This window comes from Onthophagus taurus, chromosome 6 (genome assembly GCF_036711975.1).
Source record: "Onthophagus taurus isolate NC chromosome 6, IU_Otau_3.0, whole genome shotgun sequence".
Classification (NCBI taxonomy): Eukaryota; Metazoa; Arthropoda; class Insecta; order Coleoptera; family Scarabaeidae; genus Onthophagus; species Onthophagus taurus.
In genome coordinates, this window is record NC_091971.1 from 8,987,021 (window position 1) to 9,003,189 (window position 16,169).

At 35.5% G+C, this 16,169-nt stretch overlaps 2 protein-coding genes across 2 annotated transcripts in view; one reads left to right on the top strand and one right to left on the bottom strand.

Moving 5' to 3' along the window:
* LOC111427852 (5-hydroxytryptamine receptor 2B) overlaps positions 1–12,195 on the top strand; it is a 36,658-nt gene extending 24,463 nt beyond the window's left edge. Inside the window, exons 2-5 of the mRNA XM_023063194.2 lie at positions 5,521–5,753; positions 5,809–6,019; positions 9,680–9,956; positions 10,330–12,195. Coding sequence (XP_022918962.2) covers positions 5,521–5,753; positions 5,809–6,019; positions 9,680–9,956; positions 10,330–11,377 — 1,769 coding nt within the window. The 3' untranslated portion in view covers positions 11,378–12,195. The remainder of the gene's footprint in view (positions 1–5,520; positions 5,754–5,808; positions 6,020–9,679; positions 9,957–10,329) is intronic.
* The window catches only part of LOC111427851 (26S proteasome non-ATPase regulatory subunit 1-like), a 112,226-nt gene that overhangs the window by 85,098 nt on the left and 10,959 nt on the right, over positions 1–16,169 (bottom strand). The window lies entirely within an intron of this gene.

Below are 16,169 nucleotides of genomic sequence, written 5' to 3' on the forward strand. Positions count from 1 at the left end.
TAAAAATGTCATGTTCTTTAAACGACTTTGAATATATTTTCGTGTTTATTCTAACTCAAACAATTTTTTTTTTGGAAAATATTTAATTGGAAAATTTCCATTTTATTGCGTATTATTCCTCTTTTATTATTATTAAATCTTTAATACCATCGAAACGGTTCGCTTGTTCTAATCCAAATTGAATATCGACCGTCCGATTTCAATTATTCGGGATTTCGTCAACCGGCGACGACGAAACGAAGATTTCATAAGTTCGACTTAATGCACCTATTCCGTCCGTTTCTATTTTCGCTGCACTTTCCCGAATGTTTTAACGCCCACAATACGATTGTTACCTCCCTCATATTTGACGTCTGTCGCTCCATTAGGTATTAATGCGGCCCCTTAAACGATTTTACCATCGCACGCGTTTCCATTTATACGTATCATGAACGCGACGAAAATTAAAAATGCATTTTCGATCTTGAAATAGACCGATAACCGTTCGATCGGAAAAACCATGGTCGTTATCGAGGAAAACCTCAAGGGTGCATATTTCAATGCGTCCTTCGACTGGGTCGCCAATTGCTTCCAACGGATCATAAATTGTAATATTGTATACGTAGAAGGCTAATTCTATATGTACTCGAATCAAATCATGTAATATTTAATATTACGTGTTATATCCGGTTCCACGTGCTGGCGGTTCTTTATATAGAAAAATAAAATAAAAATAACTTTCTATGGGAAAACTAGCAGGTTTTTGTGCTCGGTAACTAGTTTAATATTTAAATTGAACTAAAAAAAAATCACTAATATCTTAAAGGTCGTTTTATCGTAGATTTATCTTAGTCATGTTTTTTAGTTCTTACATCGCGGTTAAGCGATCATTTTTAACCACCCTTGTTACTTTTTTGTCCTATTGGGACTCCCCTATTCCCAAACCTTATTCGTTTCTTAACAGCCCCCCTGAAAAAGCATTTAAGGTCCCCTAGCAAGACGAAATTTCAATATTGTGTTTCTTCGAGTTTTTGACCGCACGACTTCACTTCGAAATTAAAGTGGGGAGTTCCATATTTTAACAATTTCAATTTTCCCATTTGCACGGGACGAACAATCCATTATTGATAACTTACTTTACAGTTCCGTTTTTTTTTGTTTTTCAAGTTATTTAACATTTAATGGAAGTTTCCAAACAAAAATTGATGTCTTTTTAAATTCTCATGATTCCGCTTAACGTAAAAAACCGCAAATGAATTTTAAAAATTCATTAGAAACATTGATCGAAAAATATATAAAAAAAAGGGCAGAGTATCATTTTTTATTTCCTGGGCGGCGTGAAAATACAAATTAGAAAAACATTTTTAGTTCACTAACGAGAATTGCTTGTTTGGTTTAAAAATAAAAATAAAAAAGCACATCCCCGTGAAGTGTGGAATTTATCATTCAAGTCGAGTTGAACGCCAGCTGCACTTCTATTAGCGAAAACGAGCTCGCTTTTCGTCGTTTACATTCACACCGAAAATAAATACTTCTCCGGTTGCGGTCGCGTAAATCTAGAATGGCACCACGAACGTACGTAAAATACGAACTAGGAAAGTAGGAACTAGGAAAGTACGAACTAGCAAAGTACGAATCACGAAACGAAGGTTCTTGTGGGTTAGTTTCCCCCTTTAGTAATAAATGACGTCGATCCATCCCAACGACTGGCAACAATAAAATTTAATTAAACAAAAACCAGGGAAAAGTCGGATTACTGGGAATATCCTAGCGGAGATTGTATAAAAAGGCATTTAATATTAATTGCAATTTCGTCCGAGGTAAAACTACCAAGGTCGGCTTCAACGTAAACTAGAACTTTCATAAAAGCTGTCTTAATTTATCCTCTTAATGAAAAATGGCATATAATTTAAGATTTTCAATACTAAATTTTAATGATCATTAAAATACTGATTTTATTTTAATTATAATAACGTTTTATGAAAAATCCGATTTAAAGGTTAAAAGTAATTAAAAGTAATAAAATACAGTGAGCAGTAAGATAAATTACATAACATTAAAAAAATCAAATTGCCTTGTTCAATCATATTACTGGTTAACCATCTGATTAGCTAAAGAAGTGGAATAGTGGCTAGAACTACTATTTACAGATTTAAGGAATATGCTATAAACTGTTCCGATATGTCCTACCAATGCCTCTTTGGCCGTCTCTGACACATGCTGGGTACCAGCTAATGTGGAACGCCCTAGATAGGTCAAAAAACAGACCACAGCAGGCAAAATGAGCATAGAGGCGTCCTGTGTGGACTTATTAGTCCTAAAGCCAAATTGTTGATTATTATTTTCCTTTACAGAACCTAAAAAAATATCGAAAACTTCACCTAAATCAGTTTTGTTCCTCTGAAATGCCAGGTCGTTTTATAAAGTTCGTTTTATTTCTATAGAAAGAGAGTAAGAACTAGTTTCGTTACATATACAAGAGAGATTTCAATCTTTTCTGTGAACTCTTCAAGTTATGTATACATAGTTAGGTATTTCTGGGTAATCATATATAACATTAAGTTATAACTGACGATAAAATTAGAAATCAAGTTTTAAATTATTTACATGTTCTAAATAAAGTTTTGATACTGAACTTTTGTAATATTATTAAAGGAGTTTGAAGGTTAATACGTTCCTCAAACTTCGTCAACTATAGCTAATAGCTTATAGATACTTTCCTTTCCGGAGATAGTTAACACAACGGAAACTGTTTTAAGAGCACGTATATTGCAAAGTTTTAAAAGGTTCCGAACTCACCTCGATTTTGGAACCACAACAATGGTTAGATAGATAGATCATTTCGTGATAGAATTCTGAGATTAATTCGATCACGTTTTTTTATAAAAATTACTTAAAAACTTTTCCTCGCTTAAACCATTAATATAATTGGGTAAATTCTCAATTTTAAATCAATCAATGAACATTTCATTTTAATCTATGAAAATTAGTCGTCAAGAAATTTATACGAAAGTTACCGTGCTAGATGGATTCGAAGTTTTATTAAAAACTTTCTACATCTTTTTAGTGAATCGAAAGCGAGCTAGGTCGTTTCCGAGTTCAGCACGGAACAAGTTTGAACCGGATCGGATTTTAGTTTCCAAGAAAACCGCACGATATGCTCGCTCATTCTTTTTATATCAATATCAAGCGCATCTAGCGAGTGGAAAACAAAACAAATTTCATGCTGGTGAAAAGTTTTCCTAAACAAAATGTAATCGAATCTTCAAGCAGGTAAATATTATATTAAAACCTGTTTAAATTGTTTAACTAAACAAATAATTTGGTTTAACTTGCAAGTTTCTCACGTGTAATTAAAATCGTCTTGAGGGTTAATCACGGCGGAGAAGTTGCGGGAAAGAAGTTTTAGAGTTCTTAGACAATCGGAGCTTTTCTGCACAGATGTTACTCTTCCCACCTGAGTCGCATCAGTAAATTTAACCAACTGCACTTGCAAAGTTTGTGCTAAGTAGCTAGGAGTCGTCGTTATTTGATCTTCTCCTGAAGGGAAATCTTGTCCAAATCGTTCTTTCCCTTTATTACCTACGTATAATTAAGGAAAACTTGAGCATTCTGCATAAAACGTATTAAGTTTTCCAACAAACTGAAAAACTAATCTTTAATTCATGAAACTTGATTATCTAATCAAAATTTATGTCATTTTTTCGGACAACCAAAAATAACTTCAAACAAATTGATGCTGCAAAATGATTAAGTTTAATTGAGTTTCCATGTTAGATTTTTTTTAAACCCCAACAAAAAATACTCGGAAATGTCATTTTTAGTTGCAAATCAGGTCGGAAAAAAAACGTTATTTTGTCCCGTTGGATTTGATTGATGCGACTCATGAAATTTCAAGCGCGCTTGGGACGAAGAGATCAATTTGTCCAATTTCCTACCTCTAATTCAACAGACGTATGACCTCACGTTGTGATCTGCGCAGATTTAATATTTATTTATTAAAAATATCTAAGCAAATCTTAAAAAACCAAGAAAATTATAAATGTATTAATAATTTAAAATAATCAATTAATAACTGAATACGAAAAATAGAACAAGAATCAAAAGCCAAATTATAAGTTGCGTCAAGTACACTAATATAGGTTACAAAATGGGAAATCATAAGCCACACTGATGATGTAAGAATGATGATGGCTCAACCTAAAAACACGCGCAGAATAATTCAACATGGAAATTTCTACTCAAAAAACACAATCAAAATTCATTTCCATAGCTCTGACATGATGCAAATTGGAGATCGGTGAAAACTAGATCCAACAGCTCATGCAGTTTAAATATGTTGGAGTGAAATGAAGATGAAGTGAAGTCACAGGTAACCAAAGGCGCAGCAATATCTGGTTGCCTACGGGACATCATATGGCAGAATGAACACATGACGGTAAAAAGCAAAGTAATGATCTATAAAAACTGTGTAAGACCAACCGCTGAATACACACAGCCGAGACAAGAGTCAAAAGATCATCAACCAAACAAATCATGAGAGCCACAAAGCCCAACTCAACCCAACCCTTATATAGACGTGACACGGTAATAAACGAGAGGATCTGCGAGATGTGCGAGTGTAGTCAGATGAACAAGATCGAGGAGAAGATACTGGAGGAATCATATTGAAAGGATGGGTGAGATAAGATTGGCAAAGAAAATCCAAACGCAAAAACCAGACACCAAGCGACTCCCAGAACACCACATAAACGCTGGCAGGACGTCATCACAAGATAACAGCTCATAGGAACTGATGTGGGAAGAGAAGAGTGGAAGGAAGAGGAGGAATGGAAAAACAGGGCTAAGCTAAGAATTAAATAAAAAATCTTTGAATATAATAATTTATTCAAAAAAAAAAAAACAGATTTTTTAATATAATAAAATATCCTCCCTTCGGTGTCATTCTAAAAGGATTACGTTCCTCTCGTGACAGAGTAAAAACTAATTGCCAGATGTAATAAGTGCTGTTCCACGAACCGGGGCACTTTCATTAAAGTGGGCTCTCGCAATAAAGGGAGGAAAATCCGACAGTTTCAAACGTGGAATATGGCGCCGTCAAAGAACTAATGAAATTAATTACAACCACGCGCCCACGTCGTAATTGAAATTTGGAAATTGGACAACAGCGAACGCGGTTTAGAACCGCGGAGTATCGTCGGATAAATAACAACAGATCGGATTGTTCAAAGCAAAACACTTCGCATTTGAGTACCATATAAAGTTCAATATCGCAAATTATATTTTCATCATTTTCATATGCAATAATAATAATAGTAACAATAAAAATAAATTAGATGCAGACTCGTAAATAAAATAGATCTGTAAATAAAACGATGAATTTTTTGCAATGAAAAATGCATATTTTCCAGTTAAAATGTGCGGCGAACGGTCAACGGTTGATTAATGAACTGTAAAAATCATGAAACGATCGTCAACAACCGCGCGCTCGTTAGTTTCACTGCAATAATAAATATTACCATTTTCCTATTTTTTTTTCAGGTTATTTCCCGTTACCATCGATTTATTGCCTCGCATGGATTTGTTTGGATGTACTTTTCTGTACGGCGTCAATCATGCATCTTTGCACGATCAGCGTGGATAGATACCTCTCATTGAGGTACCCAATGAAGTTCGGGCGAAATAAATCAAGAAGACGAGTCACCCTTAAAATTGTTTTTGTGTGGTTACTTTCAATCGCTATGAGTTTACCACTAAGCTTAATGTATTCAAAAGTAAGTTTAGATAATATCAAATAATGCAATATTTAAAACATCTTTTATTTTTCAGGATCAAGACTCTGTATTAATTCAAGGCGAGTGCCAAATTCCTGACGCAACATACAAATTTATAGGCTCAATAGTTTGTTTTTACATCCCACTGGTGGTGATGTTGCTCACTTATGCGTTAACTGTTCGACTTTTGGCGAAGCAAAGGCAAAATTTGGGAGCTCCCGATTGGTCCAGTGGTTGGTTGGGAGGACCCTCGACTACCGGTTTAGGTAATTAAAAACTTTTTAACTCGCTATTACACCCGCGATGCCAATAAATCAACTAACGACATCAATAACCGACCGCGGCGGGTGCTTTTTTCACAACGAGTTCGGGGTCGTGTTTATGCACAACACACTCACTCTCTGAATCTAGTAGTCGCTAGTGATTGATGATGATTGCCCCCGAGCGACCATTTTGCTATATCACACTGTATAGGTATTGTGATTTCAGTTTACAAACTCGAACAAATAAATTTCAACATTATTTTATAGCATCAAAAAACAATATTATAAAATAAATCGGGATAATTATGGAACATTTTAATTTACAAACAAACAAATATTCGAATCGTCATAATTGCGTCATCTAAAAGCAACATCGCCACAATTATTACAAGGTGTAAATGTGAATTTCAATTTTACAATTGCAAATTACTGAATGTGTAATTGCGAAAAGGTCGAACGATGGTTTAACTATTTCATTATTGCAGTTTGGAAGTTGTATAATAAATTAATGAATAATTCTCAGTTTGAAAATTAATTCTCATTAAAATTTTTAATGTGTTAAAGAATAAATAAAAGAGAATAGAAGTAAAATTTTTGTTATTTTATGAGTAACTCGATGACAAACAACAATCATTTTTAATATGGCATATAGAAAGCTATATGATAATAGCAAAAATCAAATTCTCATTATAGATGACTAGAAATTGCTTATAGAAGAACAGATACTATTTGCAGAAAACTAGATACTGCTTGTAGAAGCTTAGATACTAGATGCAAAAGACTAGATACTGCTAGCAGAAGACTAGATACTGCTTGCAGGAGACTTAATAGTAGTCCATATATATAGTAGTCTAAATTATTTATATCCACAACTAGATACTGCTTGGAGTTAGGATAGAAAACTAAATTCTCGTTCTAGAAAATTAGATATTATTTGCAGAAGACTAGATACTGCTTGATGGAAACTATATACTGCTTCCAGAAGAATACTTAATGCAAATGAAAAACTGGATACTCTTAATAGGAGATTAGATATTGTTTACAAACGACTACACACTGCTTTTGGAAGACTAGATGCAATTAAAAGAAGGATTTATAAATTTACAAAAAGTAAAGCAGCGATGAGCGACAATTAGACTTCCTTTTTATAACTTTTGCTCCGAAGTCAACATTATGCGCATCACTGAGTGCTCCCTGACTAATGAGGCAACAGAAATCCATAAATAAGCTATATTTTCGAGAAAGTATTGAATGATACCTGCAATATGCAACTAGTTTGATGGATTTGTACCAGAAATTATAACTGTAGACATTGGTAAAATATTAGAAATTTGTGTAATTAAAGCAAGTTATTAAAATCGTTAAACCAATACTACGTATTTCACCTCCTATGATTATAGTAGAAACGGAAGGAAAGTAACCAACACCGGTAATAGATTATCGAATCATTGAATGTAATTACGGTATCGCAACAGCGAGGTGTACTATACATAGAAGCGTACGGACAACGATGCGATAATGCAAGATATCTATGTTTAATTGATGTTTGCGAGCTTGCTGGCAAAACTAAACAACGCAACATAAATTTGGCAATTATGGTACAGTCTATTTCAAAGATTTGAAATTGAAAGCCATATAAGATTTTCTAGACATAACCATATTCTATAATAATTTCATAACTAAGAATATCATAGGATGAAACAAACTGAGTTTTAAACCTAAAACGGATAATATGATTTCCACTTTTCCAGATACCTTATATACTTGAATACGATATAACACTTAACTCTCATTATGCATTAAATCTAATAAACACCAAAAACATAGTAGTGCAAATTCTTAATTTGAACATTATTTTTTGCAAAAATCCAATTAGAAAAAGCCTTAAACATCAAAGCATCCAAGTTTCATTTTTAGACCTAACATCCGCGCTGCTATTGCTGATCCACTTTCGTGGTGGTCTTTTTGCGATCTATATCCAAACTTCCAAGAATTACCGAAGTAATATCCAATCCGTCAATCGCGAACTCTTCCCCAGTCTCTACCAGTTCCTCTTCATTCATCTCCGTGCAATTTCCACTTACAATAGCCCCCCTTTGGTTTTCCACTTCGCGAACTTTCTCATCGCGGTCCGCCGATCGATAAGAAACTCTGGACGACTTGAAAAGGCTCTTTTGATCGATACAACTAGGGAATGCAAGTTTTCCTTGGCGAGGCCCAAAGTAAAATCCTTGCCTATTAAGTATAAAGCCTGAGGATAAGTTGAAGTTGCACATAACAGCCGAATTTAATCAAGATGAAATCTCTTCTGCTGATCTGAATTTTCTCTCCGTCGTTTCAACGAAACGAGTGCATTCTCTGAATGAGAGTGGCATCTCACTATCTATATGTATGTTCTCGTAACGAAGGAGAACAGTGGTAAGAAAAAGTGATGTGACGAGTTGTAGTACTATTTGCGAAATTGTGTTCAAAACATGTTATTAGAGAGCGGGGATTTTCGGTGAAGTTTATTTTGTTAATCAATCGGGCTATTTTCAGGTGTAGCACCAGCTCCTCGGGTAGCTGATTTTGCCAACGTTTATTTACTTTTCAATAGACGGCTGACTTGAATTGTTACGTACACACGTATAAGTGAATTTGTTTGTACGTTAAACGTACACTAAACCGTGCGTCAACATCGTCAATTTGACGAATGATAATCATAAAATATCATTTAACGACTGCTTTGTAGTTTTTGTTATTCTCCTATTATACATTTACGTTTGTTTTAACACCAAACACAATTTAAATACTTATAAATTACTCAGATCAATTTATCTTAACTAGGTTTTTTTAGAAATCGTTTAAAAATAGATCGAACGATATAAATCACGTTAAATCCTTCATCAAACTTTCTTTTTTACTCTCTTTCAGTATCCAAAGTAACAAAAAAAGATTCGGTAACGTCGGTATCTTCGCCCCCTTCAACTTAATATCTAAACTTTACCACCCCACAGTCATTGTTTTCATTTTCTAAAGTAACCCGAAGTGAAACTTTCGCACAGCAACAGATAAAGAGATAATAAAAGCTCGCCGACTTCTGACGGGTTGAAGCCTATCTAAACGCAATTTTCAACATCAAACTCCTCCCACGTTTCGTTCCGAAACGAAACCGCGTTGTAACTAAACCGTCGTTTATCAATCGCGTAACATCCAACAAACGAAAAGGCAAAGTTCGAGCGTCGCGACGCTAAAAAAGTTACTGGCAAAACAAAAACAAACTCAATCGTCGACTGGTACCTGCTATGTTGGTGTTGTTATAAATCATCACGTTAGCGTCATCTTTTTTTGTCGGAACCGCCAAATGATTGCCCACAAATCCGCGCCATTTACTAACGGTGATATACGATATAAGCCAGAACAGAAAAATATTGTATAACATTTTTCTAAGGGGGAAAAAATAATACCGTTGTACAAAAGAGTATAAGAAGTGTACGAAGTTACAAATCTCTTATATAAGATTGTAAAAACTTTTATGAATACTTCAATTATTTCAAATAATGATATGAAAAAAACTTGAATAAAACTTGAAAATAAAGCTTGAAAAGAAAAGCTTAAAAAACAGTCATGTTTCTCTTGAAACGTGATAATGTCTGGTTTTAAGAAAATTCCTATTTGTTACAGAACGTCGCTGCACGTGGCGCCGTCTCTTGCACGCTACTCGACGTCCCGCAACGCCTCAACACGGTCATTCTGCAGCATCAACGGATACCGATTTAACCACAATCGATACACACGAATTGTGGATACAGGAGATGGAACCGGCACCTTGCACAATGTCAGCTTTGGGTCAGTTTGGTGCTGAAATGCTTAAACTTTCTCGTGGACTCGAAGCTGCATCTACACACAATTCCAAACAAAATCATCAACTTAATGACAACAATAAAAGTAGCAAAATCGAGTGAGTATTATTACCTTACAGTCCTTTTTTTGTGGAATCTTGTTCTGAATATGAAGATGTTAATTAAACGGGATCGCTTAATAACGAAGCAAGGTGCAGAACTAAAGAAAAAACGCATTAAGCTCGCGGTTGAGGGGGTCTTTTGGGTCGTATTTAGCCCAGTTTTGTGCCACACGATGCTAACGAAGCAAAAGGGGTTCGGGGGCGCGTTAATGGAAGCTTCGCGCTTGTGGGATTACTCGTTCCGTTTTTTCGTCTCTTTCTCTCACTCTAAGATGCAACAAGTGTGCTCACAAGTTCTCCCTAAGCGATCGTTAGAAACTTTTCACTTCGTGCACATCAATACCATAATTTGTTTCAATGTTTGTTTTAGATCAAACGAACCAACAGAGAGCGTTTCAGATTCAGCATCTCCACTTCTTAGTAATAGAAATTCTCCATCTTCTTGGTTAACGAGACGAAGAAGAGCGTCAACTTTTCATGAAGGTGATCAAAGAGATGAGAGTCCCCAACCTAAATGGAGAAAAAGGGGTTCTAGCTTCCACGAGATTAGATACACTCCACCTGAATCATCTTCAATGTCAATCCCATCCGAAATTAGTACTTTACCTCTTCCTCCTCCATGTACTTGTCCTTATTTTGGGGAGAAACAATCAGATAAATCACCCCCACCACCTCCGACGGAGGTAAAAATAATTCCGACCATCGGAAATAGTTTGCCGGTTGAAAATACACCATCACCGGTTCAACCTCAAAGGATAAATTTAGATATAGAAAAATCTTCGATGTCTCCACTTAAGAGATCAATTATTAATAGAAATAGAGATCATTCACCTAATAACATTGTAGTTACTTGGGAATCAAGGAAGAGTCATCGTAGGGGATCTAGTTTTGGAAGTACCAAAACTTCATTGAGTACTTCTCAAAACCAAAGAACTCCTTTATTGCTACGAAGAGCGGCAACTGTTAAACACAACGGCCACGCAGCTCATAATTTAGATAAATCGAAAAACCCCTCATCTCCATGTTTACTACAAAGATATAATTGTAATAGTAGTAGAACAGCAGGAAACGTACGACCTCATCACAGCAGAAACTCAAGCGTCATCTCAAGAAACTCGTCAAGACACGGCAGGATAATTCGTCTCGAACAGAAAGCGACGAAAGTGCTCGGTGTAGTGTTCTTCACGTTCGTTATCCTTTGGGCGCCGTTTTTCGTGTTAAACTTACTTCCGGTGTTTTGCCCAAAATGTGAGAAACACATCGGAAATTGGGTGATGCAGTTTGTTACGTGGTTAGGTTACGCCAGTTCGATGGTAAACCCAATTTTCTACACTATTTTCAATAAAGTCTTCAGACAAGCTTTCAAGAAGGTGCTTCTTTGCAGGTATAGAAACCAAACGTGGCGACCACACAGGTGACAAATCTAAGTTATTTAAAAAAAACCTGATAAGAGCTAATTTATAATAATAAATGTCAATCATCACTGTGTAGTTATAAGTCAACTAGGAATTCCTAATTTATTTTTGTACATATAAATACATATAATAAGTAGAAATGTAAATGTTAAACGAGTAAATACCGATATATATCTCTATCATTTACTCTCCACGTGAATTAATGTATTTGTATTTGAATTCCCTACTGGCCTACAATTAAATATGAAAACGTGGGCTAAATTGAATAGTTGTATAACTCTATTGTTCATATATACAGGATATTTAAAATTTCCTAAATGGGTATTTCGATTAATGGTTTTTATTAAAAAATGGAATTTATTTATACGCATTAAATAAATAACGAAGCTATGCGATTAATTTAAAAACGTAATAATATATAAACGTATTTGACAATGTACGTTTAGTATTTTTAACGTATTTATTTAAAACCTACATTGTTTAATACAATAATGAAATACAATATAATCCCTAAAAATTTCCAATTTATTATATAGAATATTTATTTTATTACAAAATTAATAAATTTATATAATTTATAAACATTCGTATTATAATTAAAAATCATTATTCGATATACTTGAAATAGTCGATAATGCACTGAAACTTGTGATATATTTGTAAGTGTAAGAACTCATATAAATAGGCGTGGTGAGTCGCGCCAAAATAAAAAAAGGGGAAAAACAATGCTTCATTAATATTAATCTGTTTATATACCCGTGTAGTGAAAACTGTAAAGGCTCCGGTGTTCGAGAGCAAAATAAACAATTGTGTATATAGAACGGTTATTTTCTTATCTTCTTTTACTCCCCCATAGTTATAACCCAAAGGCGTCGAAAACAAACGGGACTAAAACGAGAGACATCCGAGTACGACAAAAACGCTCCGCCCCCCATTACAGAAACAATTCCGGAAAACTGCGATTACCGTCTCGTTTCTTTCCTCCTTCGGTCCGGAAAATTGTTTCCAAACCGTATGACGTGGATCATCGTTAAACCGAGTACCCGGACCGAATGCAATTTGCCTAATTAAACGCAAGATGTAACTTGCAACCACAGTCTTTGCTAAGTTCAAACTTGCTCCCAATTCTACTATCTGGTTTGCGGAGGTTTAGATGTTTCGTTTGCGTAAAGGCAGAAAGTAAGAAGGTAGAGCTTTATGATCCTCTCGGATACGTTGTTGGGTTTCGATAATAATTCGGTCTCCGGGGCGGGGGTCATAAATAAATTACCATTAATATTAGCCACTTTATAGGGGCTTATAAATATGCAGTGATTTGATAATGGAAACAGGGGCTCCCCCGCATCACTGAAGAGGATGTATCCGCTGCGGACCGTCGAGCGCGAAAGCTTTGATGAATTATCCGGTGTAATTAGCTTCCGGTTCAGCAGGAAGCTTAAAATATTTGATTGGTTTAATAAAATTCATTTATCACTGCACACAATTATGAACACAAAAAAAAATTTAGTTTTTTTAAATATAGCAAAATCTCGTTATAATGGATTAAAACACCGCTGCGTTCTATATTTGTTAGTTCTACTTTTAGTTCAATAAAAATGTACAACAATCTAGCATTGAATAACAAGTAAAACTAGAACTAACACTAGACCCAGAACTAGAAAGTTGCGGGCTAAACCCGAATGTTTCTAGGTGTTAGTTCCAGTTTTAGTTCAATGAAAAATATATAACAATCTAACGCGTTCTAACTAGATCCGTTATATCGCGGTTTTACTGTATTTTCTTTGATGTATCCAAATACATTTTCCTTTTTACAACCTGTTTTATACCTTCTATTATGGCTCGACTCAACCCTGAAGAATATTTCAACTCAAATGCAGTTTTGTTACGATGAAAACCCGAAACGTGGCGGAAACCCTGCTTTCGTTTCCTTTATAATCGTCCGGTTTGTTTGAAGGGGGTGTCGTTCAAAGGTAGCCCCGTAATTCGAGCGTAGGACCCTCGACGTCGTAACCTTTGACCTGTTTTAAACGTTCACCATCGACCTAATGAAATTAAACATTCCAAAAAGCCCGGAAGGAAAGCCGAAATGATAAAATAAATTGCCAAGATTACAACGATTTAATTACTCGAATTTGCTTTTACTTACTCTTGCTAACCGGTCGTTTCCAAAGAACATTTACTTTTACTTTAATGAGCAAGCAATTTATCAATCATTAATTAATTATTTAATGTTTAACTTTGAAGGAATATTAGAATTTATAATTCCACGTAATCTAATACGTAGCATCCATAAAGCTTGTACGTGGTTATGCGTTACCATATGAATTATACAAACGTGGTAAAATACGATTATGGTCCCTACATGACTAATGTGTTATAAAACGTATGGGGTAGTTCCGTTAAGAATTATTTATCCAGATTACACATTTAGATAAAAACTCAATTAAGTTAATTTACACCAAAAATCTCCCACATCATTTTATAATAAAGACATACACCGTGATTATCGGATTTTCTCCTGAAATCAAATTTGAAGCTCACCGTTTCGAGTTAATTACCGCAAACAGTATCAGTGCCTTTGCGGGATCCCTAGTGTCCTCTAATTAACTGCATGTGAAGATGCGGTGTAAATGGGGGGTAAACAATCGAGCCGTAGTACGGCGTATTGATTATCTCGAGTCGTACTTCCGGACGACGTCGGAGCCATTAACCAATCTGGGCGCCCCCCTCTCTTAACTTGCATCCCTTTTAACTCCCTTTTGTCTATGCCCACAGCATGAACCCCCTACTTTCGGCAGGGTGAACTAATGAAGGGCGTCGCGACATGTTCCAGATTACCATTAGGAGATTTTAGAATTAATAACTATAAATCAAAAGGAATTTTAAGATAAAAACGAACCGAAAGGTTTTGAAGGTAACCTTGACAAATTGGCGTAATAAGTAGAGGGTGACATTAGGGCGCCGGAATTGGGGCTGATGTTGCTTCAACGACATCAACCCCACACGTGCCGAATACCAAAGTCCCGTCTCCCAGAACGACAGGGTAAATTCCATTTTCCCGCGGGGAAAAGGGTGCACGTGTGCCAAGGAGGATCGCGTACGTGTCTTAATTTCCCAGGTACAATAAGGACTCTCGCGAGAGGACCCAACGAGACGTAACCCGATTTGGCTGAATATTTAAGTGAAGATTTAGATGTGGAAACAACCATCTCTACTGAGAGTGTATTTTCTTGAAACAAAAAGAGATACACTATAACCTAAATTTGTAGTAGTTAAACCCTTTAAATTATAATTTTAATTAAGCTCACAAGTCGAAATGGCAAAATGTAAGCATTAAATCATATCTAACGTTTGAGTTACTCTGACGTTACTAAAACTAGTGTAGATAGGATTACACTATAAAATATCATCACCTTTCTTTAATATGATAACACTTGGCAGACTATCTTCAGATATCATTAGAAATGTTGCAATATTTCTAGCATTCTGCTATTTCCTATTTTCTTTGAGTGTTCGCTTAGATCTTGTAACATGTTTTCCAGTTCCTCTATGTCTAAACTGATCAGTACCGACATTTTCCCAATCCAATTATTTAAATACATTTTCTTGGGCAAAATCTGTTTAAAACAAATTGGTAAAGTGTACACCAAAAAGGAATCTTCCTTTGTATGGAAAAATTACAATATTTATAAAAAATGAAGCAAACTGCAAATCGAAATCTTCGAAGGAAAACGCTTTTTATTCAAATCCCATTCCACGGTAGGTGGTGTCAGCGAACGTGCATTACAAACAGGCAAATATTGATATACAAGGAAGAGGTATGGAAAGTCGAACTCCAGACTTTCGGGCCTCTGTCCGATTAAAGGACGCATATATCCCGCCCCAGGGGACGGTACCCTATGGGATATCAAATATTTAGGAAAATCGAGCGAGGTCGTTCCAGTTTCGGTTCAAAAAGGAACTATTAGATGTGAAAGTCTTTTTTAAAATAAACTAAAATACAGAGATATCTAAAGGATTACATCGAATATTATGATTAGATATTAAAATGTAGTTGATAGTCAATTATAATTTAGTATGTTGTAAGTTCCAGTCAATTTAACAGTTGTTTTAGAAGTTTGAGTGCCAGCGCCTCCACCAAAGTTGTTCGCTTGTCGAAGACACCGCATGCCTAATAGCCCCGTACAAGTTTAGCGGACCGTGTAAGCTCACATTCAGTATTAAACGGAGCCCCTTGCACTTAACTCCCGAGCGCGGAATAACTCAGGTAACGATGGGAAAGTGGCGAAGTGGCAATCTGTCTTCATTACCGTAATAAATTTGACACGGCCAGTCCCGTGGGGCTATTGTGCGGTAGACTGCAACGCCATGGAACCAGTAATTTAACAGACAATGAGACCGGCGTTGTACAAACGCCGGATGCCGAATGCCCTGTGTTATTTTTTTTATAATTCTGCGTTTACCCCCAAAACCCAACAGAATTCACATAATAGAAACGGGTAATAATAAATCTAGTAGTACTTTGACGGGAATGTTTCACCCATTTGTTATCGTTGTTATTGACATTCCAAAAAAATCCTAAAAAATATTAATCAATTTTTACAGTTTGTTCAACATTCTAATCAAAATTATCCAAGGCATAAGTTCCGCCATAAATTATCCTCATACCAAAACCCTTGGCGAACCTAATTAAATTAATTCCCACCTCCTTCTGACAGGGTGAAAATTGCATTTATACATGTGACCTTTAAAGTTTAACGTTGAAAATGTCGGAGTCGGGTTGGAGAATGGAAAT